This window comes from Danio aesculapii, chromosome 14 (genome assembly GCF_903798145.1).
Source record: "Danio aesculapii chromosome 14, fDanAes4.1, whole genome shotgun sequence".
NCBI lineage: Eukaryota > Metazoa > Chordata > Actinopteri > Cypriniformes > Danionidae > Danio > Danio aesculapii.
This window is the reverse complement of record NC_079448.1, coordinates 6,617,192-6,644,104: the sequence shown is the minus strand read 5'-3', so window position 1 is coordinate 6,644,104 and position 26,913 is coordinate 6,617,192. Positions and strand designations below refer to the sequence as shown.

At 36.1% G+C, this 26,913-nt stretch overlaps 1 protein-coding gene across 1 annotated transcript; it reads right to left on the bottom strand.

The window, feature by feature from the left end:
- Positions 1-6,852: 6,852 nt before the first annotated feature.
- On the bottom strand, positions 6,853-9,518 carry nanos1 (nanos homolog 1). Its single transcript, XM_056472539.1, has one exon. It carries the CDS (start codon positions 9,394-9,396, stop codon positions 8,602-8,604), a length of 795 nt encoding a protein of 264 aa, XP_056328514.1. The 5' UTR covers positions 9,397-9,518; the 3' UTR covers positions 6,853-8,601.
- Positions 9,519-26,913: the final 17,395 nt, after the last annotated feature.

The following is a 26,913-nucleotide window of genomic DNA, read 5'->3' as shown; positions in this document are numbered from 1 at the left end:
TGCTTTTTCGGAGTGCCATTTGTGCCTGCTTTTCTCACGTAAATCCACCAGAGGCCGCTGTCGACTGACTAACTGACAGACTGGCCAACTGACCGACCCCACCCTCCTCCCTAAACCCAACCAATAGTATTTTACAAAGCACAGATTGACCCATCCACCCACTTCTCTAAACCCAACGACAGTGTTGTAAAAAGCAATCCAGGAATAGAAAAGCACTGCAGCCAGATTTTTAACACATTTTCAGATTTTACAACAATCTCACCCTGTTATTTAATTGTTTATTTTATTTTTTAGCTTTTGTTGTTGTCCTACCTGCTTTCTGGAATGATTGTTCACTGGACTCGAACACTTTTATTGCAGTCAACTCTGCTCTGCATCTCAAAGCCCCCGAACTACCGGACAAATTGGTAACAGCAGAAAAGCCGTCCACAAAAAGGTGAGCGATCAGCTGGTAAGTGAGAAAAGAAATGGTTGCATACAGCCCCGTAGCATTATTTTTTAAGATGAAATACAGCCATACATACCTCTAATACATACGCTTTTTTTTTCAACACAGTATCACTGTGAAAACGTAGCCCTGCGGATGTTTCTGGAGACAGCAAATTACGTAGGTGGAGGTACGTATGGCTGCATTTCATTTCTTTAAAAGAATGCTACGGGGCGGTGTGACGCCAGCTGACTGCTTACCTCCGTATGGACGGCATTCCGGCTGCAACCAGTTTGTCCCGTTAGCGCACCACATCCGTCGGTGGATTTGAGATGCAGAGAGGAGTTGACCACGAAGACGGAGGTTTGAGTCTGGTGAAGAGCGGTTTCAGAAAGCAGGTGAGAAATAAACAGAATCCAAAATCTAAAACAAACAATTGAATAGCAGGGTGACGATGTGGTAAAAAACTAATTTTGGATTGCTTTTGAAATGTGCTGGTTGGGTTTAGGGAAGTGGGTGGGCGGGTCAATCGATAAAATTGGTTGGGTTTAGGGAAGGGGGAGGGTGGGTCAGCCGATCGTTCGCTCAGTCAGTCAGAAAGTCTGTTCAAAAGTGAGTCGACAGCGGCCTCTGGTGGGTTTACGCGAGATCAGCAGGCCCGAATGGCACTCGCGAGGGAAATTTGAGATTTTGAAAAGCGTACACGGCGACCTCTGGCGGATTCGCAAAAACAAAAACTGCAGAAAAACATGCCGCCGGGACGTATTTCGTGGTCTCCAGAAACGTCCGTGGAGGTACGTTTTCAGAATGAGCCTGGGTTGTTTTTTTCACAACACAAGGGTCTTTGAAATTGTTTTGTTTATATTGTGTTATGATTTTAATCTTCAGCTTTTAAGGTTTATAAGCCTTTATAACACAATGTGATTTAAATCTTCTGTAAATCATAATTGATGCATTATAGTATATATATATATATATATATATATATATATATATATATATATATATATATATATATATATATATATATATATACTGTATATATATATATATATATATATATATATATATATATATGTGTGTGTGTGTGTGTGTGTGTGTGTGCGTGTGTGTGTGTGTGTGTGTGTGTGTGTATATCCATTTAATAATTAGATAGATAGATAGATAGATAGATAGATAGATAGATAGATAGATAGATAGATAGATAGATAGATAGATAGATAGATAGATGAAAACACATTTCATTATCATAGACTCTAATTGTAATGCAGTTTAAATGTCATTTTGACTTGTTGTTCACTGAGGTTTGGTACAGGGTCTTGAAAAAAACACACTGAGAAGATTAAAAACATTACATGAGTGCAAAACCTTCCATTAATCCATAAATGTCTAGAAGAGAAAGCCAAGGGGAGCGAGTTCAAGCCCGTGTTGTAATAAAAACCATCTTTCCTTCTCCATTGTTCTGGCTAAAATCATATGAGACTTTCAGTATAAATGGTGGAACTAACTTAATTATGAAAATCCTCCTGCTGTATTGAAAATGGGCTGCAGTAACAGGGGAATAAAAGCTGTTATCCAGACGTGTGTGCATGTGTGTGTGTGTGAGTGTGTGTGTGATACCCACGGGGCTTTCTCTGCAACTGTCTGCTGTAATATAAATCCCTATTGCACTTTGTATTTATCCATTTTTAATGAAGTGTCTCAGCTGTGTGTGTGTCTGAATGAGATGAGAAATGGAAAAAAAGGAGAGGAGATGGAAGGAAAGATGTGGACGGCCTGTTGACGAGAAAGAGAGGGAGAGAGAGAGAGGATCAGAGGTTATGTGATGACATCACTCGTGACTCAGGTGCTTTTGGGATTTAGCACTGGAGGCCTCGCCATTATATTGGAAAAAATAGATTTTTGAGGTAGTAATTGAAAGAAAGATTACTGGAAAACCTTCATTTTTTTTCATGAAACTTATTTCGGGCTTTCGCATTTAAGATCTGTGTGAAATCAAAATTAGCAGTGTTTATTTTGCTAGCTTGCATTGTTATTCTTTAGCTGAAAAATGAATACGTTAATCCACTAGAAAAACTGTTTGTTTTGGTTTTCTTCAATCGAATCTGACCAATTGTGTCAGCCTCTCTCTGATGATGTCAGTTTGATGGCTTTAGTCACAATATTCTTAGCCACGCCCCTCTTACTGTTAGTTTGCTTCAATAAAATGATGTTCAAAAAGAAAGCCCCTACCAGGATGTCTGCGGGGTCTTAAAAAAGTATTATTTTCATTTATATAAGTTGATAATACAATTATGAGAAAATTAAGGCTCTTAAAAGGTATTAAAAAGTCTTAATTTTTTTACAAGGTCTTAAATTTTGTTCGCGTGGTCCAAAGTGTTTGACTCCAAAACAGCCTAAATATATTTATTTTCTTCCTTGATATTAACAACGGAGTGCTATCTGAATTCTGTGTGTATACAGCTACTCAGCTAACATGAAAACGACTGTCATATTCCCTAGTTCCTCCAAAAGTCCCACCCTCAAGAGGCTCTGATTGGTCAGCTAACATAATGTGCTGTGATTTACAGATCAGCTCCACGTCACACCCTTACAAGCACGCGCTTTTGTGTTGTGCAAACAGTAGCTGAATCAGACAGAAAATGAAGAGCACACAGTTGAACCTCACACTTGCTCTAAAATCTGACAAGTGTCTTTCACATATATTCAGAATAAGCATATGTAAGTAATATGAAATGTTCTCATATCTTCTAAGAGTTCATTATTTGAGATGTAGAATGCACGGAATGCATCCACATAGAGAGACACTGCAGCACTGCTGAATATTGTGAGTGTTTACAGCAGTTTGACGGATAAATATAAATTTGTAGCTACATTTTTAACGGTACCAAACAGCATTTCCAGTTGTTTACATGTTTACATGCTTGTTTACATCCTCGCTACAACATATCGTTAACACTAGAAATTGTGCATTTAGTTTACCAATTTTAACAAATAAAAATACTTACACGTTGTGGCTCACAATCCACAGCTTCCTCGGTTGGAGGAGTTTTTAGCCAAATCCAGCATTGAACTGGGAGAGATTCTGGAAGCTGTCCATTGTCAAATGCTAGCTATATATATATGACTGTGCCTGACTGTGCCTCTGGCTACACCCCGTTGATGCACAGAGTGTATGCGTGTGGTAAATGCACGTAACCCGAAGCTTTTGTGATCTCATTTAAATCTGTAAGCAAAGCGGCAAGCGTCACGTTTTCAACTTGGTTTTATACACGATATGAGAATATTAAGAGTTAACCAGATACAGTACAAGCGGTTACAAGTAACAAAACTCAATTAAATACACAATTTGCAAGCTAGAGAAAACAAGAAGGCAGCCATTTTAATCACGCTTACCTACACTTGTGAACTGGAGGAATAAACTGATCCATGAACTGTGTACTGTAAAGTTCCTGTCAAGCTCTGACAAAGTCCCATGCATCAATAGTCTTCTCTAGTCCTTCCTTTAACAAACGGCTGATGAATCCTCCGTTGTAAGCATGTAGATTGCTGAATCACTCATCAGAAAAATGACAGGAACACATCACAAGGCTGGGGCTATAATGCTGAGGTATTTTTGCAAAAATAAACTTCAACCACTGACTCTTCACATGTTTGGGTAGGTAAAATAACACCAACTTTCCCCTCACACTTCCAGTAATATCCAGCTGAGCACAGTGTCATGATTCAACTGGGATCTGCTACAGTGTAAGGGCTTTCAATTTTGCCAGGTCTGCGTGCACAGCAAATGGGTGGGGCTTGAGTTCCGTATCGACGTCATGCCGGCACGGCTAAAGACTCGTTACATCGGCGATTCATTCAAACTACGAAGAGTCAACTCTTTTATAGATGAATCAATAGTTTTAAACTCACACTCGATGCACTTTCAAATTTAAGCCTTAGCTGGATGTTTTCGTTCACTCAGAGCTGTGTTATACACTGCATGGAAGAAAATTTTCAAAAACCCTTAATAGGGGCTCTTTAAAAAATATTTCTAATGAATGATCATGTAGGCGACGCGGTGGTGCAGTGGGTAGCACGTTCGCCTCACAGCAAGAAGGTCGCTGGTTCGAGTCTCGGCTGGGTCAGTTGGCAATTCTGTGTGGAATTTGCATGTTCTCCCCGTGTTCGCATGGGTTTCCTCAGGGTGCTCCGGTTTCCCCCACAGTCCAAATAGTACGGGTGAATTGGGTATGCTAAAATTGTAGTTTATGAGTGTGTGTGTGTGTATGGATGTTTCCCAGTGATGGCATCCGCTGCGTAAAACATGTGCTGGATAAGTTGGCGGTTCATTCAGCTATGGCGACCCCAGATTAATAAAGGGACTAAGCCCAAAAGAAAATGAATGACTGAATGAATGAATGATGTGTCATTTACACATAGAAAATAAGAAAATATAGAAAATAAACATAGAAAATAATACATTTTCAAATAAAAAGCACATATGGGACTTACTTTGTAATTGTTTTGTTTCCATTAATTAATCGACAGCTATAAACTGTATAAGACTAATGGATACAATTTCTGTTACTTAAAGGTGATAGAAATGCAGCTGTTGATAGAAAGTATCGTACATTTGACACCATTTTTTTATTGCTCTTGTGTGGGTTCATTAAACTCTCATGAAATTGTGTTTATATGTCGGTAAGACTTTAAGTAACAATTCACACCATTTACTACTGCCTTATTACCTGCTTATTGTCTAGATGTGAATTGTTTATTAGCACTTATAAAACCCAATTCTACCAGATACCTAAATCCGAATACTACCTAACTAACTGTTAACAAGCAGCTAATTAGTCGAGCTAAATTCGTGGTTAATGGTTTGTTAATAGTGTACATTAAAAAAAGTCTGGCCTTTACAGTATGGAAACAATTGGGATGAAAAGTATTAAAAATCCTATTACAATGTTAAGCTGCATTGCATTTACCTTGAGACCATGGAGCTGGGAATGATGTCACATATGAGTTTACTTTGTTTCAAGTGAAAAAACAGCAATGCTAATCAATAAAATAAAATAAAATAAAATAAAATAAAATAAAATAAAATAAAATAAAATAAAATTTAGTGAAGTTTTTTTCCCTCTCCGCTGTCGCCACTAGCTTGCATGGTTCGGGATCTATAGAGCTGCGCATCGTTGGATCTGCTCTTCAGTATTTGGACTCTCAGTAGTGATTATTAACCACACTGAACTGAGCTAAACTGAACTGAACTTAAACACTACAAACTGAACTACACTGTTCCTATTTACTGTGACCTTTTATGTGAAGCTGCTTTGACAAAATCTACATTGTATAAGCGCTATACAAATAAAGGTGAATTGAATTGAATTGAATAAAAACACATAAAAAAGCAATATTTTTCCCATATTTCAGTATCATGTACACACGATAATACCATGGGCACTTCTGAGTGTTAAACAGACAAAACAGAAATGCCAATAAATAATATATCAGTCCTGTTTCACTTCTGCTGATGCACTGAGCAGCCACGAAGACTCCAAAATCAGGTGTTATGACAAATCCTTCAAAATGGACTTCCATGAATTCTGGTCAACAGTTTCTACAGCAAACTCAGAATTTCAGATTTTCGAGATGTTTTGTTGTATCTCAAGATATTTGTTGTTTTTTGCCCTAAATCTACTCCTGTGTGTAGGACTAGTTCCTTACGCATCTCATCCGAAGCCTTCTGTTTTGTTTTGATTCGATTTTGGACTGTTGAAACCATTCAGTGTAGTGATAAGGGACTGTTACCTGTCTGTTTCCCTGAAAATAATTTCACACCTTAGAATTTTCATTTTCCAATCAGAATCAAGCATTGATTTGCTGTTAAATGCTTGATTCTGAATGAAAGAAAATTCTGAGGTGTGAAATTATTTTCAGGGAAACACAGGCATGTATATGTATTAACCTAGTAAAGCCTTTAAATTACACTTTAAGCTGAATACTAGCATCTTGAAAAATATCTAGTAAAATATTATGTACTGTGAACATGCAAAGACTAAATAAATCAGTTATTAAAATGAGTTATTAAAATTATTATATTTAGAAATGTGTTGAAAAAATCTTCTTTCCATTAAGAAGAAATTGGGGGAAACATAAACGGGGGGCTAATAATTCAGCAGGGCTAATAATTCAGACTTCAACTGTACTTCAATGCACATTTAATGTTTGTTTTTCAAGTCATCAGAGGAGCTTCTCTTTTGTTCTCCTCGCCTTTGTCTCTGTTTTGTAACATTTATGAAGAGAGGAAAGGGTTGTGTTGGTAATGAGAGGCCTTGAGTGGTGATGGGAATGAGGTGGGATTCACAAAGACCCTTATTGTGACACTGACACAGGCTTCACATGGGCCTGCCGAACACAATCCGCAAACACGAAAGCACCAGTTCAACCGTTTCATAAGCTGTTTATTTCTCTAGTGAATTCATCTCTTTAATTTCTGCACAGCAGCATACAGGGAAATTGTGACAAAATATAAATAAGAAAATTCAACAGTGTGTGTTTTTTTTTACTCTTTCAATTTAATTACAAACCGCAGTTAAAAGTGGCAAACTGGCTGATGTCTTCAACATTTGATTCTCAGTCTTTCTCACAAACCAAGAATGTCACATTGAACAACAACTTAAAATGCATATCATCATCATCATTATTTATTAATATTATATACAGCTGTCACCTATTAGCAAACAATGCTTGGAGCTTATTGGGATTTCACTTTCGTCCGCAGAATGCACTGAAGAAAAAAAATACAATTATGTTATACAAAGATCAAAAATACTATTATAAACCCTTGTTATAAATGGTACACTATATTAATAAACCGCTGTCGACATTTTACATGTAAGTACAAAAGTCTTGGTGAGGTAGTTCCCTCTGAAGTCACTTTTAAACGGCAAAATACTGAATAGACATCAATTAATTCTCATTTGTTTATGTCGTTATTTACAATACAGCAAATCTGTTCCTTACTTCATTCAAATTGACTTACTTTGGTAAACATAACTGTCAGAAATGTGCAGTCCTGCAAGAGTCTAATTGTACATTCACAATATGTTTGCATCCTTTTTTTTCGTCGTGTTTTTTGGGGGTTTATTATTGTACATAATGCAAAAAGGGGCAAATACATTGTTTTTACAAAAAAAGCTTTTTATTAAGAACATTCATACGTGCTATATTCCACCGTGGACCCTTGAAGAGCTGATGTTTGTTTCTTGTAAACCTCTCTCTTGAGGGTGTTTTGGAGAAAGGTGAACTTTGTATCGAGCTGAAGAGAGGCACCCATAGGACTTTTGTTTTGTTTTCCTCCAGTGTGTGTTCCCCTTAAAGTCGGGGTGTAAACATTGAAAGGGCACCTCATACAGAAGAATAGCCTGCGGACACACTTTACATTACAGCGTTCATCTTACACGCTTTCTGAAGCTGCTGGAAATCTTTAAATATTCAGTATGCGTCAAACAAGAACCTTGTAATGTAAAATGCCCGTCTCTGTCAGTGGGTTTTGAAATAATTTGTCAGATTATGAAGTTATGCTGACAACACGAACGCGCAACAGAGCCTCTATTGTGTTGCTCTGCTCGCAGACGTCGGGAAGCCGCGGAGTGGACTTTCAAGGGAATGGGATTAAAGTTCATAAACGAAGACATGTGGAACATTCTTCAAAATCGCTTAATGGCAAAAAATAAACTTTGGTTTAAAGACAAAAAAACGAGGTGTAAGCTTTGCTTACAGTGAAGTAAAATACTCGAGCTGAACAGAAGAGCAAATATTCCTCTGGTGCCAACATTCACGTTTCCCATTTTCGACAAAAATAACATCTCATCTCTCAGACGCGCGCGCGCACACATAAAACCGTGACTCGTGAATAAACATCTAAAACCTATGCGTGAAAAGGAAACAAAAATAGCTTTTTTATGAATAAAGTATGCGATAAACTATGGAAATAAAGTATCTATAAAAATATAAGAGATTTTTTTGTGTGTTTCGTTTAACAAAAACATTGATATCATCTTATTTGTTTTGCCTAGTAGTTAAGACTCGGAAAGCCAGTCAATCAGAACAGTCATCTGAAAGAAAATGTTCAGTGCAATACATGTAAAGTCTATAGGAGTCTCGTGTCGTTCGTTTCAGTTTTGTTTTTAGAAGATTTTCACTCGCTTACCGCCCACAGCTCTGCCTCCCTTCAGCACTCTCTGGGCAGGCTGGTCTTTGGAGAGAGGGCAGTATTTTATTGTGTGCGCGTTGTCCCCGTTGGCACTGCACAGGGGGCATGTGTACGCCCGCAGGATCGGGCACACCACCCTCCCGTCCGGGGTTTTCAGCACGTGCGAGCCGTACACCTCCTCCGGGGCGCCGTTATTCCGACAGAAGACGCAGATCTTGGGCTCCTGCTTATTGCGCGCGGCCGGTTTCCTCATCTTCCTCTCCACCCCGAACAGGTCAAATCCTGCAAACCCCCCTCCGATGCCAATCTCCCTCTCTTGGGAGGAGGACAGCAGCGAACCTTGGTTCTGGTTCTGGAAGGGGCTCAGGATGGAGAAGCGCTCCTTCAGGTCCAGGATGGAGATGGAGGCGGGCGGGGGGCAGCAGCAGGAATCCAGGTGTCCTCCGCTGTCGCCTTCGCCCATTACGCACGGGCACGGAGGGCTGTCGTCCAAGCCCAGGGTGGCTTTCAGCGACTCCGTGATGGAGTTGGGATTCTGCGGGACGCTGTGCTTGCTGTTCTTGGTCACCAGCGTGGACAGGCCGAGATAGTCATTCCAGAAATTAAAGGTGTAGTCGTAGGAGGCGCGCGCGCTCAAGTAGTTGTGGTTCAGAAAATCCATGTCTGCTTCGCTCAGCTTAACAAACACGATGTATGTATATTCCGTCAGGTTTGGAAGTGCGCTCAAGTCCAGTGCGTTTCTTGGGTATGTGCGTCTGAGGAGCAGCATCTGGTTATAAGGCTCCAGGAAAGGCAAGAGGAGGGCGGGGCTCTGTTTCAAAGCAAGTTTCTGAGCAGCGGATCCACAGCGTGTTTTCTTCCTGCATGACCAGCGACTGTTCACTGCGGTGGAATGACACCAGACACTGCTTTGTGATGGCGTAAATATAGCAGGGCTCGTTAGAGAGAGATTGCTTGTTGATTATGGCGCGTAGCTTTTTCTTTCTCGGTTTTTAAGGGAAAGTGACACGTCATCTGGTCCAAGATTATTATTATTATTATTATTATTATTATTATTTATTTATTTTATTTTTTTTTCAACTTAGTAGTGCTTAGACATGTAAGCTTTATTTTCTGTCAGATTCATTCAGTCAGCATTGTGATATAATACTTCATGCACACTTGTTATGCCAATATTTGATGATATATTAATAATAAAAACAACAACAGCCATAAAAATAATAAATTATTTCACTGCTACCTTACATTTGAAACTATATATATATAAATGATACTGAAAAGATTAATCACTTTTACTAAATCTACACTTTTAGGTAACTGACTGCAAACAATTTATATAAACTGAAAAATGATTCAAAGATGGTTCCCTGGATTTACTATTTTTTAAAATTAAGTGGTTGTAAACAATTTATTTGGGCCGAATTTAGACAAGGGAATTAAGTTGAACATTAATAAATTTAAGTTGTTTGTTTAAATTCAACATATAAAATGTTTGCAACAATTTAGCAGACAAAAAGTAGAGCATTACTAAATTTCTTTTGTTTAAATTCAGCCCATACACTGTAAAATATCTGACGTTACATGTACAGTAAATTACTGGCTAATAATTGCATTACTTTTACAGTAAGGTACTAGATGTAAATTCACAGTAAATTACTGTGAAGTACTTCATAATAACAATGATTCTGTAAATATTTCTAAATATTAAAAAAAATGCCTGTACAAGCATAAACATTAATGTGTATTAATTTCTATGCTGATAAAATATGAATCGTGTTTGAAATCTATATATTATAACTAATGTGCAAAAGATATAGCAATTCTTACAGTAATTTGCCGTAATCATGATGCCTGCCTTATTTTCACAATAAAATCCTGAATACGTAAAATTTAACAGTTAAATCTTGTAAAGTGACACTAATGTAATTTACTGTGAAAAATTTCAGTAGCATGTTGTGAAATTGGGCTGCACGGTGGCGCAGTGTGTAGCACGTTCGCCTCACAGCAAGAAAGTCGCTGGTTTGAGCCTCGGCTGGGTCAGTTGGTGTTTCTGTGTGGAGTTTGCATGTTCTCCCCGTGTTTCCTCCAGGTGCTCTGGTTTCCCCTACAAGTCCAAAGACATGCGCTATAGGTGAATTGGCATGCTATAGTGTATGTGTGTGAATGAGCGTGTGTGGATGTTTCCCAATGATGGGTTGCAGCTGGAAGGGCATCCGCTACGTAAAACATATGCTGGATAAGTTGGCGGTTCATTCCGCTGTGGCGACCCCAGATTAATAAAGGGACAAAGCCAAAAAGAAAATGAATGAATGAATGTGAAATTCTCAGAATTTATTACAGTAAACTGCAGTCAGTTATCTTAAAAAATATAGTATTTTTTTTACTAATAACTATGGTTATTCTTATTGTATAATTATGATTATTATGATTATTATTATTTGGGAATTTGAATACTATGCTATTTTTACAGTGTCCTTGTTATACACATCCCATGCATGTAAAATAATACAAATAAAAATATGCATTTTTTTTATGGCCAATAAACAAAATCAAATTATCTGTATTATATTTGCCTTGCTCGCTTTAATTTAATTCAATTCAATTCATATCTAACAAACGTTTCAAAGCATAACTGCTAATACAAAAAAATAAAAAGAGGTCTCACTGAACAGATTCATCCCTTGTTCAACTATATCAAATGCTCCTCTGGCAAAATATGAAGGGAAAATGAGCATTGCAGTTTCTTCACAATGATACATTATTACGTGGGATTTCCTCTCAGTGTCATCTCGCAGTCACAGAGGCCTCTTTCTGTGCTCTGCTGCTCTGTACAGTGCAGTCTGGATGTGTTCAGGCTCACATTACATGTGTGTCATTAGAAACAGAGGGTCGTGGTGCACATGAGCTCTTTGTTCCTGCAGAACATGCCATGTGCACACCTGCAGGCCAGAGACATTGTGGATCTTACTGTTCATTCGCACGCTTTCCTTGAGATTTTTCAGGCACTTTTCAATTTGAATATATGCTAACTAAATTCCTGTTCTCTTGAGGGTGATTTTAAGGAATCTATTTATCTATATGTCTGTCTGTCTGTCTAAGTATACAATAAATATGCATTCACAGTCATTTTAAATTAGTCATATGTTCGGCACACAAATATTTAAGGAAGTCTATTTTTCTAAACAAAAATCTCTGTCCAATGCAACATGTTAGATATAAACAAACAATTTGAAGTGAAGATTTTTTTTCCTGTTGTCAACATAGAATAAAATAGAAAAGTTTGTTCACTCAAATGTTGCATATAGGAATTATAAAAATAAATATTTACATATATATAATAAAATACAAAAGTATATACAAAATATAATCAAATTACTGCATGCACTAATGAAGCATTTCACAATTAAAAAAAATGTAAAATAGGTACAAAAAAGTGTTTCAGATGTAAAAAAAGTACTTTATAAAAGTCTTTTTAGGAGAAAATTTGTTTCATATTAACAAATGAAATAAGTAATATTTTATTGAATTTTTTAGTATAATTAAACTACTGGTGGTTATATATTTATATATATGTCATGATGAAGTCAGAATTATTAGCCCCCCTTTGAATATTTCCCAAATTATGTTTAACAGCGCAAGAAAATTTTCACGGCATGTCTGATAATATTTTTTCCTCTGAAAAAAGTCTTATTTGTTTTATTAAGAGGCTAGAATAACAGCAGTTTTGAATTTTTTAAGGTCAATATTATTAGCCCCTTTAAGCTATATTTTTTCGATAGTCTACAGAACAAACCATCGTTATACAATAACTTGCCTAATTACCCTAACCTGCCTAGTTAACCTAATTAACCTAGTTAAGCCTTTAAGCCTTAAGTAAAGTCACTTTAAGCTGTATAGAAGTGTCTTGAAAAATATTTAGTCAAATATTATGTGCTGTCATCATGGCAAAGATAAAATAAATCAGTTATTAAAAATGAGTTATTAATAAACTATTATGTTAAGAAATGTGTTGAAAAAATCTTTTGTGCTTTAGACAGAACTATATATATATATATATGGATCCAGTGTTATTAGAAGTAAAAGTCTCCAGCTGATTGTCAGTGAATGCAGACCCTCCTGCTGGACTCTGTGGGTCATTATTCCACAGGCTCTTGGCTCTTGGTCCTGGATCCAACGCGCTCCAAAACACACCACTGGCCAAAAAGACATGTAACGAGCGTCTCGCCAAATTAACTCATCTCTCGGTAAACAAAAGGCTCATTTGCATTTTCGGTGGTTTTATTCAAGACCCCGTGATTCGGGAACACAGGTGCGCTGCAGCTGATTTCTGCACCCCGCGCACATAAATAACAGCCCTGGCGTGTCTGTCACACAACATCCCTGTAATAAATTAAGCGTGGTTATATTACATGATTGATTTAGAACTCGCTTACAAGAGACGGGAAATTATGCTCACAACTAAACTTATTTTAAGGGGTGATATTTTTACAGCTGCAGTAGCGCACTGCGGCCAGCGGGGGTCTGTGTGAGCTCAGAGGAGCTGCTTTTGGGCATGACGTCACCCCGTACTCGGAGTGCAGCAGCTTGTATAACATCTTAAAAGAACAATACAGTAAACAAGTCTTAACAGTCGCCAGAAACAGAGCTCAGGCCGCAGATGTGCATTACAATATTCATTCAGGAGAACATGCAGGTCAGCGCGGTATGTTTTCATGCCCTCCTCTTTGTTTTAGGGGTTTGTGTGTTACATTAATGCATTTAGCAGAAGCTACAGGGATAAAAGCAGCTGGTCAAACAGCCAGCAATGTTTGCGATGCTCAATGACAGTCTACACTGTTAAACATGGTTATTAGAAGACAAATAAAACAAGGGTTGTTGGATTTCATTTAACGAGAGAATACTAATTGTGGGTTTAATTTTTATCTGCAAGGCATTGTTGTTTTTGGCCATGTTGCCAGATTAAGAGAAAACATCAACCCCCCCTGACAATTAATTAAGAATTAGTCATTTTCATTTTTAATAACATAATTTTCTTGATAATGAAACTAATATTAAACAAATAAATAAACAAATAGTTTAGAATTTCACTTGTCTTCTCTTACTAGCTTATTCTTATCTTTCATTTAATAGCAAATCATTCTCTAGTGTGTGTGTGTGTGTGTGTACATATATATATATATATATATATATATATATATATATATATATATATATATATATATATATATATATATATATATATATATAATGAGCAATAATCATGGGCATGTATAAGAATCTGACAGGATGATAACCTTGGATAAAAATATCACGGTGTCACGGTATTGTGATTACTGCTCTAAAATAAGTTCTTTTTAAATGTCTGGGTAAAATAAATAATAAAATAATTTAAAATAAATAAAATAATTTTGTTCCTAATTGAACACAACATATTTTAAATTGAGAAACATTTTAAAATATTTTGTTACAGTAAACATGTCAGACTAAATAATTAAAATGAATAACTGACATCTGCTGTCCTCATCATAGTTTCAAAAACACAGGTTTCGTTACAATTTAAAATGACATCTTTGGATATCTTTTATGCTGGAGATACTTTGTTGCCCAAAAAAGAAACAAGCTAACAACAACAAAAAAAAAACTTTAAAAAATCGTACATATTAGAAACGGTATAACAGAAAATTTGGGCGATTTTAGAACATTGAGTTTTCCAAACCGTGGTATACCTTGAAAACGGTTATTGTTCCATGCATAATGAGCAATATCACATGATTAACAGTGCAATATGGCTGTATATCGGCACTGGTGAGAGGTGTACTTTGGCTTGAAGCCACAGGCGGCAGGTCTTAATGTCCCACCGGTGATGATATACAGCCATATCACACTGCCATGTGTGTGATATTGTGTTTATACAGCAGTCCGATGGTAAAATCGTGTATATAAAAACAAATATCAAACAGAGAGTCTCAAAAATCCTTTTGTACAAGGAACTACTTTTTTTCCGCCGATCATTTACATCTGCAGCTGACGGTCAAGACAGCAGAAACTGTTGCCAATTCACAAACGTCACTTTAGAACTAGTATTTGAAAGATTCTCTAGCGTAATATCTAAAGTGATGACCAAACATGTGATTTTGCTGACATTGTAAGATTATAAGGCTGAACGGCATGAGATGCCATCAGTCTACAAAGATTTCTCAGTATTTCTTTGTTGCAATCAGGATATCACAATAGTTAACTCCAAAAAAGCCCAAGCAAAGCAAACACTAGCAGATTACTGTGGTATAAATACAGCACTACAACATACAAAAGAGAGAGATCAACTTAGAAAGTCATATACTTGTTCTGTAATGATTTGTTCAGCTGTAGCTTGAAACGTACGATAAGAAAGACCTGTTTTTATCCCCTTAGGACTCATTATGTGGTCTTTGTCACCATCTTGTGGCGGAACATCAACCGTCTTTGCTCTGCTCAGTATGACAGACCGATGGCCGTGAACACGCTGAATCTCCGAAATAAATATTTAAAATATGCACTATCCTTAGAAATAAACTGCTTAGTTGCAATATAAACAACTACATTCTTGTCTAAAAATCCTCAAAAGTACACTGTTGAACAACAGCTGCAATATTTGTTAAACTGTAGTGAGTCTATTGAACTGCTGTCACTTTATGTGGGCGGAGTAATACACAGGGGTGAAGAGGCTGTATGAGTGCTGTTATTGCAGAATATTACACGGCTATCAGCCAATCAGATTCGAGAACCAGACAGAACTGTTGTATAAATATTCATTAACAACATATTTAGAATTTAGAACAATATTGAGTTGATCACATATTAAAATACTTTATTTATGGATCACAGTCCAGTCCCAAATTACAAAATATGTAGTTTAGTTTTTACATTAATATATCTTTATGCTGAATGATGATCATTTGATGATAATTGTGACATTTAATATGCATTTATTGTGCATTTTTTATGAATTATGTTTATATAAAATCACATTTCTTTTAATTTCATTTGATATCACAACAAAACATTTCATTTTAAGACAATCTGTGCTTGTCACACATTAAAATATGCCTTTGTGTTTGTATTAATTAATCTGTAAAATCACACAAGTCACTATTACTGATCGTGATTTAAATAATAACTGAGAGTATTTCTCTGAAACATCCCAGGTTTATTCCATGGAAGTCTTCCATCAGTTGCGCAAGCATGTACATGTAGTTAAAGGTCTAAAAGGGGTGCAAATAGCGCAGCATAACAGGAATGACCCATTTGTGATTTAAAAGCATAATTACCACTTCAAGCAGGATTGTTAGATGAGAGATCTCTCGTTTTTCAGCGGTGAGTCATCGCGCAGATTACTGCGTTTCAAGGTGCTCTAGTGTTTGTGTTTGATTTGTTTGATGGCTCAGGGTCATCCGCCGATGCTTTTTACAGGAAAAGAAAACATTATAAGAAGTCTCTCAGTAATGAAGTAAGAATCTTTGTAATGACAGACCATTAGTATTCCCTGCAGGGAGGAGAGCGAGAGTTAGATTTCTATCGATAGCTGTGTTTCCTGCCACAGCGTGGGCAGAGGCCACACTCGACCGGGCTGTAGTACAAAAGGCCTTCTTCCATTCTGATTAATTATATTCCTTCAGGAATGTGGACACTGGGCTCCTCTAGCACAGCTACCATCACCAGCCACTGTACGTCTAATTAAAAGTGGAGGAGAGCTCTGTGAACCTCTGCCAGCGAGGAGGATTAAGTCTATTTAAAGAGGGAATTCAATAGAATGCCGTACCTAGCTGCTTATCCGAGCGGAAAGTGCTGCAGAAGATGTGCTTTGTGTAAATTTGCACTCGGCTTAGTGGCTTTTCTTTCTTATTGAGCACTACATTGTCTGGACTTTTGACCCGTTCGCTAGCGGTTGAGTTTTGGCCTGTGTCGTATGTGGAGGGCAACAGGTGCAGAGTCTTGTTTGCTTACTGCAGACGATGACTTGATGACTTCAGAGTTGTCAAAGGCAGGTAAATTAAAACAGACACCAGAGATTTTCTATAATATGTTAGGGCTGCTCGATTATGGGAAAAATCATGATCACGATTATTTTGGTCATAATTGTAATCACGATTATTCGCCCTGATGTGAATTATTTTTTTATATATAAATGTTTCCCAAATGATGTTTAACAGAGGACTTTTTCACAGTGTTTCCTATAATATTTTTTCTTCTGGAGAAAGGCTTATTTGATTTATTTAGGCTAGAATAAAAGCAGGTTTAAATATTTTGAAACCTATTTTAATAGCTCGATATTATTAGCCCCCTTAAGCAATATATATTTTAGATTGTCTGCAGAAGAAACTAATGCTATACAATTCCTTTGAATGCCACTTTAAGCTGAATACTAGTGTCTTGAAAAATATCTAGTAAAATATAATGTACTTTACATCATAGCAAAGAAAAGAAATCAGTTATTAGTAATGAGTTATTAAATCTGTTGTTTAAACTGTGCTTTAAGCATCTTCACTGTAATAAAAAAACTTCAGCCACAAAAGTCCTTCAGTCAAGAGCAGTGAGGGATTTTCTCCATTTGTTGTTTGATTCATAATAAAAACAGGCGGCAGGAATAATATTGCGCTGTCACTTTAAGAATAGTGCGGCTCTGATATGGTTTCTCTTTCACATGTCTTATTACATAAATGAGGGTTAATATGAATAATCAGTAAACACTGCGCTCTGACACAAATGTGCATGTATTTGACTATTAAAGCGCTCACATTAAGATGGCGTTAAATGTGTGTGCTCTGCTAGTCTCCGAGGCTAAACACACGCGCACACACACAACAGTATGTGCTCTTTCGCGCTTTTAAAAATATAAATGATTCAATTGTACGTCAATGAATGATGCGCATCCCGTGCTGCAAAAGTTACATTACAGCACATGCTTTTAGTAATGTTCAAGTGGAACTGAGCTTTACAGAGCAACAAATGTGTACAACTAGTAAGGGCACGGTATATGATGCAATAATCATTTATCTCGATTAATTGTTTTTCATAATTGTTAAAAGCCAAAATCTAAATAGAAACCGGATTTTCGATTAATTGCACAGCCCTATAATATGTGATGCTGATGCCTTGTATGTGAAGGTTCAGCTTAAATTACCGCATAGGTAATTTAATAAACAATGCTGTAAAATCCATGGCTGATTTTGTGTGTGTGTGTGTGTCTTTTTAAAAGAGACTCCACTTTTGTGAAAATAGGCTCATTTTACAGCTCTCCTAGAGTTAAACAGTTGAGTTTTACCATGTTTCAAATTCATTTAGTTGCTGCCCGGGTGTGACTGAAGCACTTTTACCTTAGCTTAGCTTAGCATAGATCATTGAATCGGATAACACCAATATAGCATCTGGATTAAAAAGAGCCAAAGAGTTTTAATAATCGTCACATCGATTTGTAGATTTGTTAAGTTAGGTTTCTGCTGTATCCGCGAGCTCAGACAAGTTGAAAAGAAAGCATGCAGTTTTTTTTTATATAAACTGTCTGAGTGTATTTATGTGTTGTATTTCAGATGTTTTCATCTGGGTTCACCTGGCAAACGGGTATGCGTCACTCCCAATATACGCTTGCAAGCCACATGCCTCGATTGGAAATAATGAACTTGTGCGCGGAAAAGACGCGATATGTGAACAAAGCCGCTTTCATTTGCAATCTACAGCAGTTGATCTTTTTCTTGCACGGGCATGTTGGATTTGCCTGATTTGTTGACAAATAGGTTGCAGATCCATTCCTGGGCTGTTTGTGGGTCCTTCTTACTAATTTGTTAGCTTGTGGGTTTAACTTTGGTGCTCAAGTGACTTAAGAACTTATGATGGGAATATTTCATTTTTCAAAATAAAAGATCCACGGACAGCCGGTCCTCGGGGGTTGGGGACCACTGCTGTATTTGACTTGTTTGAATTCTGTGTTCATACTAAACCTGCTACTTTTTAGACTCCACCCTCATCATTTTTTGTAAACAGATAGCAAGTTGGCTATCTTTAATTTCTCTTCAATCCTGACATGCAGTTTGCAGTTTGTTCAGATGTAACTTTAGAGGCTCACAGATTTCCTTAAACAGTATATGGGCAAAACTTGCTTGTTTCTGGAAAACATTTTTCACCAGACTGCTTTACGAGATCAAGCAATACACTGGACTCACATCAAAATTGCATTGAAACGATAAGGATTTGTCTGAATGACGCAATTTTAATATTTATATACAGTGGAAGTCATAATTATAAGCCCCCTTTGAATGTTTTTTCTTTTTTTAAATATTTCTCAAATGATGTTTAACAGAGCAAGGAAACTTTCACAGTATGTCCGATAATATTTTTTCTTCTGGAGAAAGTCTTATTTGTTTTATTTCGGCTAGAATAAAAGCAGTTTTTAATTTTTTAAAACACATTTTAAGGTCAATATTATTATCCCCTTTAAGCTATTTTTTCCACTGTCTACAGAACAAACCATCCTTATACAATAACTTGCTTAATACCCTAACCTGCCTAGTTAACCTAATTAACCTAGTTAAGCCTTTAAATGTCACCTTAAGCTGTATAGAAGTGATGTTATTTGGTGGTTTCTGTGGTGTCATAAGTGGTTTCTTAGGTGATCTGGATAATTTTTGGACACAGATTTAGTATGCAGTTACTAGGTTGAATTGCATGTCATGGTTGCTAGTTCCATGTGGTTAATATGGAATTACCCCTTTTAAAGAGGCTCTATTATGCAAAAATCACTTCTGTTAGGGTTTTAAACTGAATATAGTCAGTCTCTAATGGTAAAAATATATTAATTCTATTTTTTATAATCACACTTGATAAAAACAGTCTGCAGAAACACTTTGTACGTGTCATCAGAGGGGGACACCCCACCCACTAGTGATGATCTCTCCCTCGTTAGCATAGACAGCCCTGAGAGAGAAGCAGCCGTCCGCCTTTAGAGTTTTGAATCTGCCACTATGCTGACAGAGGCATTTATAGCTCCACCCTCTTATGAAAAGCGCACAATCTCATTTGAATTTAAAGCGACAGTCACCAATTTGGATCCAAACCCAAAAGTGGCAGTTCAAAGAGTTATAAAACATTATTTTTGAGGTATTTCGTGCTGAAACCTCATACACACACATACACATGTTGTAAAAAGTCACATGATAGGTCAACCTTTTAAGTGTGTGTGTGTTTTTATTTATTTATAAGTTTAATAATCAGTGTACTGTAAGTGCTAAGTTCTCGCCTAAGCAACTAATTAAAAAATCAAAAACTCTTCTCACGCTCACTCCTTCTGTTTAAAATCACGCCAATTTGGAGTCTCCCGCAAGTGTCTCAGAAGGTCAATTCACAAATTAGCGCAGATCTTCAAGTTAGAAGTGTCCTCTGTGGTGCGACTTTGTCCACGCATCAAGAAACGAACCCAGCGTCATTACCGCGCCGCATTCATAATGCTGCAACATTACATCATAAGACAGGATGAGGAATTAGAACAGGCTCGGTTTCTCCCTCGGCATGACTGTCTGATTTATCGGCATCATCAATTATGCAGCGGTATATCCAACCGGGAGTCTCCACGGGGCGCTGCTCTCCATAGCACCGAATGATGCAGTACATCGCAGGAAGACTCTTATCGGGACGCTTTCTGCTCCGTCAGAGTTTCTTCCTTTACACTGTTACCCTTGAGTTGACAGAATCGTTTAAGGAGTTGCAGAGTTTTGTAATATGTTCTTCCCAGCGTCCCACTCTTTTCCCTCCGGCTATACAATGTCCACTATTACAAATGATTGAAGATCTATTGGGCGCCTTCTCTCTCTCTCTCTCTCTCTCTCTCTCTCTCTGACTGAAATATTAATGGTCACATTATTACTTAATTTTGTTGTGACTCAAAGGAATTAATATCCATTCATTAAACGCCGATAATTCAGCCCCTGTCTGGAGAAAGTCTGCCCGTGCCGAACAGCGAATCGCATTAGCCTGTGAATGATCTATGGCTCCGGCATGGCGTCTGTTGCTGGAAAACTGATTTAGCGGTTTGAGCTGACAAACTGATGTGAGCACAGGCACTTGCTGACCAAGGGAAACGTTTACTTTTAATGAGATATATTGTTGCAGCCGTCACTTGGAGTGTACTGTTTGCATTAGCTTGATGCATAACCCGACTTCCATATCTGGTTCTAATTGCAGCCCAGTCGACATAGGTTGACGAATGGGATTTAAAGCACTTTATAAATACTTGTTTTTTGCATTTGTGATCGCAGCTATCTTTCTGTGAGTTTAATCATCATAATCATTTTGCATATTATTGGACAAGTTTGGCTAAGCTTGTGCTTAAAGGGATAGTTCACCACAAAATTAAAATTCTGACATTGTCATTTTTACTCGCCTACACTACCTGACAAAATTCTTGTCGTCGATCTCAGTTGTAAGAGCAACAAATAATAACTTGACTTCTAGTTGATCATTTGGAAAAGTGGCAGAAGGATTTTTCAGATGCATCATCTTTTGAACTGCATCCCAATCATCTCAAATACTGCAGAAGACCTATTGGAACCCACATGGACCCAAGATTCTCACAGAAATCAGTTAAGTTTGGTGAAGAAAAAATCATGGTTTGGGATTACATTTAGTATGGGGGCGTGGAAGAGATCTGCAGAGTGGATGGCAACATCAACAGCCTGAGGTATCAAGACATTTGTGCTGCCCATTACATTACAAACCACAGGAGAGGGCAAATTCTTCAGCAAGATAGCGCTCCTTCTCATACTTCATCCTCCACATCAAAGTTCCTGAAAGCAAAGCAGGTCAAGGTGCTCCAGGATTGGCCACCCCAGTCACCAGACATTAACATTATTGAGAATGTCTGGAGTAAGATGAAGGAGGAGGTACTGAAGATGAATCCAAAGAATATTTCTGAACTCTGGGAGTCCTGCAGGAATGCTTTCTTTGCCATTCAAGACTTTTGTCTGAGCAAAGTCAGACCTTACTGTCCTAATTAAATAATTAGAAATCAAGGCATGATCATAGTTTATTTTTGTAAAAAAAGCATAATCTAGAGGCCTTTGCCCTTCATATAAGCCACTTTTGATACCAAATGATCAACTAGAAGTCAAGTTATTATCTGTTGTTCCTAAAATTTGAATAGGCAACAAGACTTTTGTCAGGCAGTGTATTACATATTTCGAACCTTTATGAGTTTCTTTTTTTTCCCTAAGTAATTTGTTTTTTTCTGCCATGGTTACAGGTATTTAGCTTTATTCAAAATATTTTCTTTTGTGTTCAACAGATGAAAGAAACTCATAAAAGTTTAGAACTACCTGAGGGAGAGTAAATAATGAGTAGATTTTCATTTTTGTGTGAGCTGTCCCTTTAATAGTGTTCCATAGACCCTGTTTACACATGGAATTAACTTGTGTGACTGCATGCATCACGTAGTGTTTTTTTTTTTTTTTTTTCAATTTAAATAACTTGCTATGGGGACATTACGGACATTATCTCAGGTATTTTTTCTATAATCTAATATTCTCTTTATTTTACAGTGTTTTCTTTTTAGAAACTCAAAAGTTTACCTGACAAAGATCTCATTTTAAATAAGGTTTATTTTTTTATATTTAAATCTAGATTGAATTTATTTTATTTAAATTTAGTTTATTTTATTTATTTTCATTTTATTTAGTTGTCAATATCTCTCATTTATTCTTTTGTTTAATATTTTATTTTATTTCAGCTCTATTTTAGTTACCAACAAGAGTTGTATGATTCTAGTTTTATTTAGAAATATATAATTTTTAAACTATCAGACACATGTAAACATTCTCAAAAATACATAAACCTTTTTTTACCAGTTTTTTTTCCTCCAAAATACAATTTCTATTTTAAATTACGTTTATTTTTTATATATAAATTAAAATCTAAATGTAATTTATTTTATATTTTAATTTCGTTTATTTTCTCCATTTAATTTTGTAGTTATGGCAACATTTCTAATATTTTTCTTTAATCCTTTTTTTTTTTCTGGCTTAGTCCCTTTATTCATCATCCACCACAGCGGAATGAACCGCCAACTTATCCAGCATATGTTTTACACAGCGAATGCCCTTCCAGCTGCAACCCATGGGAAACACCCATACACACTCATTCACACTCATCCACTACATACAATTTAGTTTGTTCAATTCACCTATAGCGCATGTCTTTGGACTGTGGAGGAAACCCACGCCAACACAGAGAGAACATGCAATCTCTACACTGAAATGCCAACTGACCCAACCGGGACTCGAACCAGCAACCTTGTTGCTATAAGGAGGCAGTGCCAACCACTGAGCCACCGTGTTGCCATTTCTAATATCTAATATAATATTTCTAATATAATTTATATTATTTCAGCTTTATTGCAGTCAACAAAAAGCCATTTTGTATAGTTCTAGTAAACCATAACAACACTGGTTGCTTCATACAGTGTCACAATGTCAGTTGCTTCCAAACCCACTTCCAAATTTAAACCTCACAGCAAACATGCCGTTTTAAGCGGAACGCTCATTGATATTTTAGTCTCTCAACTATATTTACTTAACTTCAGATGCATTTCGCCTTTGTGTCACTCCATGCTCATGTCGGGGCATGACATAAATAAACATGGGTTTTTCCAGCGCTTTAGAGCAGATGGTTAGTTTTCGTAATTAGTCTTTTTAAGCTGTGCATAGCCAGAAAAGTCACAGTAGTTAAATCACAGATGAATAATCATAACATCACTGCTATCCAGGACACATTAAAGACACTAGCATTTACAGTACATTGTCACATGTTTCTGACTGCCTCAAATTGTGGTTTGACTGAACTGATAAATATTCTGTATCCCATCCATACCTATATTTGCACAGAAAAAAAGTAATCTGTAAACAAGTTAAAAATATATATATCTAAAATGTCTCCTAAATGAGACAACGTTGTGTGCTTTGTGGTTAGAATGGAAAATGCTTTGAAAACAAAATACAGTTTAGTCTTATTTATAGTATAATACCTGCACACTCAAAAAATATGTTTGCTGCCTGTTTAAATTATTTATTTAAAATGAGCTGAAGTGACACAATTCTTGAGTTTTTCTTGGGACAGCTTAATAACTTAATTGACATAACGTGTTGGGATGACATAAAGGAACTGTGTGGAATCCAGCATTTTTACAGCATAGAAAAATATGAATAGATAACAGTAAAAAACAAAAACAAAACAAAAAGAGAGAGCAGTTGCTAGGGTAAATTGTCTGGTTTCATGAATATAAAAATATATAATTTCATAAATATCCTTTATTTTTTGCTAAGGAAATCAAAGTTTATGCTGTACATCTGATGGAAATCGAAATTTATATTTTAAATTGGGTTCATTTTATTTATGAACAAATGAATGTAGTTAATGAAGCAATTGAGTAACTAGCGAAGAGCTAGAAATAATATATCTAGGCAGTTTTGCGATGCGTGCGTGCGTGCGTGCGTGCGTGCGTGTGTGTGTGTGTGTGTGTGTGTATATATATATATATATATATATATATATATATATATATACACACACAGTTGAAGTCATAATTAATAGCCCCCTTTTTATTTTTTTTTTATATTTCCCAAATTATGTTTAACAGAGCAAGGAAATTTTCACAGTACGTCTGATAATCTACATATAGTCTACAGAACAAACCATTGTTATACAATGATTTGCCTAATTACCCTAACCTGCCTAGTTATCCTAAATAACCCAGTTGAGCCTTTAAATGTCACTTAAAGCTGCCCCCTGAATTATTAGCCGATTAGCTGATTATGGAGAGAAGATTTTTTCAACTAATTTCTAAACCTATTAGTTTTAATGATGACAGTAAATAATATTTTACTAGATATTTTTCAAGACACTTCTATACAGCTTAAAGTGACATTTAAAGGCTTAACTAGGTTAATTAGGTTAACTAGGCAGGTTAGGGTAATTAGGCAAGTTATTGTATAACGATGGTTTGTTCTGTAGACTTGAAAAAAAAAAGCTTAAAGGGGCTAATAATTTTGACCTTAAAATGGATTAAAAAAATTAAAAACTGCTTTTATTCTAGCTGAAATAAAACAAATAAGACTTTCTCCAGAAGAAAAAATATTATCAGACATACTGTGAAAATTTTCTCGTTCTGTTAAACTTCATATGGAATTAAATATATAAATAAATAAATAAATTCAAAGGCAGGGCTAATAATTCTGACTTCAACAGTATATATATATATATATATATATATATATATATATATATATATATATATATATATATATCTATATATATATATATATATATATATATATATATTTATATATATATATATATATATATATATATATATATATATATATATATATATATATATATTTATATATATATATATATATATATATATATATATATATATATATATATATATATATATATATATACAATTTCTGTTTGAATAACTTTTTTAATGGATATTTGGAATTGTTATTTTATTTCAGCTCTATTGCAGTTAATGAAAACAATTAAGAGTTATAGTAAACAATAACAACACAGTTTTCTTCATACAGTGTTACAATGTCAGGCAAACCGTTGCTTCTAAACACATTATATATAATATATATGTTATTCTAAATAAAGGAGATATATTTTATGTATATTTTACTCATGCCTCCTTTTAAAAATCTTTCGTTTTCTTATGAATGAAGTCATTAGACAAATTAGTCACTTTTCTGACAATTCCTAAAATAGTAACATTTTCTCAAGATTTAGCTGAAATACTAACATTTATTGTTATTATTATTATTATTATTATTATTATTATTATTATTATTATTATTATTATTATTATTATTATTATTATTATTATTATTATTATTGCACAGTATTGTTACAACCATGTATAAACAGGGTGATTTCTAGAAGAGATACATCTGTGACCGGAAGTTAATGATAAGGATACCTTTTATTACAACCGTACTAATTTACAGTGAGGGTAGGGTTTAGGGTTGGAGTTGGGGTAGGCGTTATTAAAATGCAATTTATTGTGTAATTTAATAAATAATATGACTGATCTTCGTTATTACTGTTTTTACATTACTGTGAGGTTTGTGGTAAAAGTAGACGTTAATAAAATACAACTTAATGTGTAATTTAATAAATAATATGGATAGTACTCTGTATAATTACTGTTTTTACATTACTATGAGGGTTGGGGTATTAATTGGTAGTTTAATAAATAATATAAATAATTATTGGGTGACGCGGTGGCGCAGTAGGTAGTGCTGTCGCCTCACAGCAAGAAGGTCACTGGTTTGAGCCTCGGCTGGGTCAGTTTCTGTGTGGAGTTTGCATGTTCTCCCCGCGTTCGTGTGGGTTTCATACGGGTGCTCCAGTTTCCCCCACTGTCCAAAGACATGCAGTACAGGTGAATTGAGTAGGCTAAATTGTCTGTAATGTATGAGTGTGAATGAGTGTGTACGGATGTTTTCCCGAGATGGGTTGCAGATGGAAGGGCATCCGCTGTGTAAAAACATATGCTGGATAAGTTGGCGGTTCATTCAGCTGTGGCGACCCCAGTTTAATAAAGGTACTAAGCCGAAAAGAAAATGAATGAATGAATGAAATAATTATTGTTAAATTCCGGCTGCTGTATCCCTTCTAGCAACAACCTGTAAACAGGCTCAAACAAAATGGCGTCTGTATGTGAGGGCTCACTGATGGTCATTAATAAGTTGTCTGGGGGGTGATGTAATGTTGCCCCATCAACCTTAAAAAACATTAAGCGGCTGTAGCATTTCTATCGCTCGTTTTTTCCTCTTTCCTTCCTTTTCTCTCTTGTCCTCGCAGTGCTCTCAAGACATGCTTCTTGTTCTTGTATTGATCGGTGTGACGCTCCAGATTAAGTCTAATCCCTGCTGGTTACATTATCGATCGCCAACATGAGGATGATTATGGGCTCAATCTGAGGGGGAAAAAGTCATTTTTCACCGCTTACTATGTCTTTGAATTGGTCTTCTTCAGTATATCTAGTTCACGGCTGTGTTGGTGAAACAAATAGGCCAACGCTGTGGCGTCTGCGCTAATCTTATCAGGAAGCTAAACTCAATCTACAGTTGAAGTCAAAATTATTAGCACTCCTGATTTATTAGCCCCCCTGTATATTTTCTGACCCAATTTCTGTTTAACAGAGTGAGGATTTTTCTCAGGATTTTTCATAATAGTTTTAATAACTGATTTCTTTTATCTT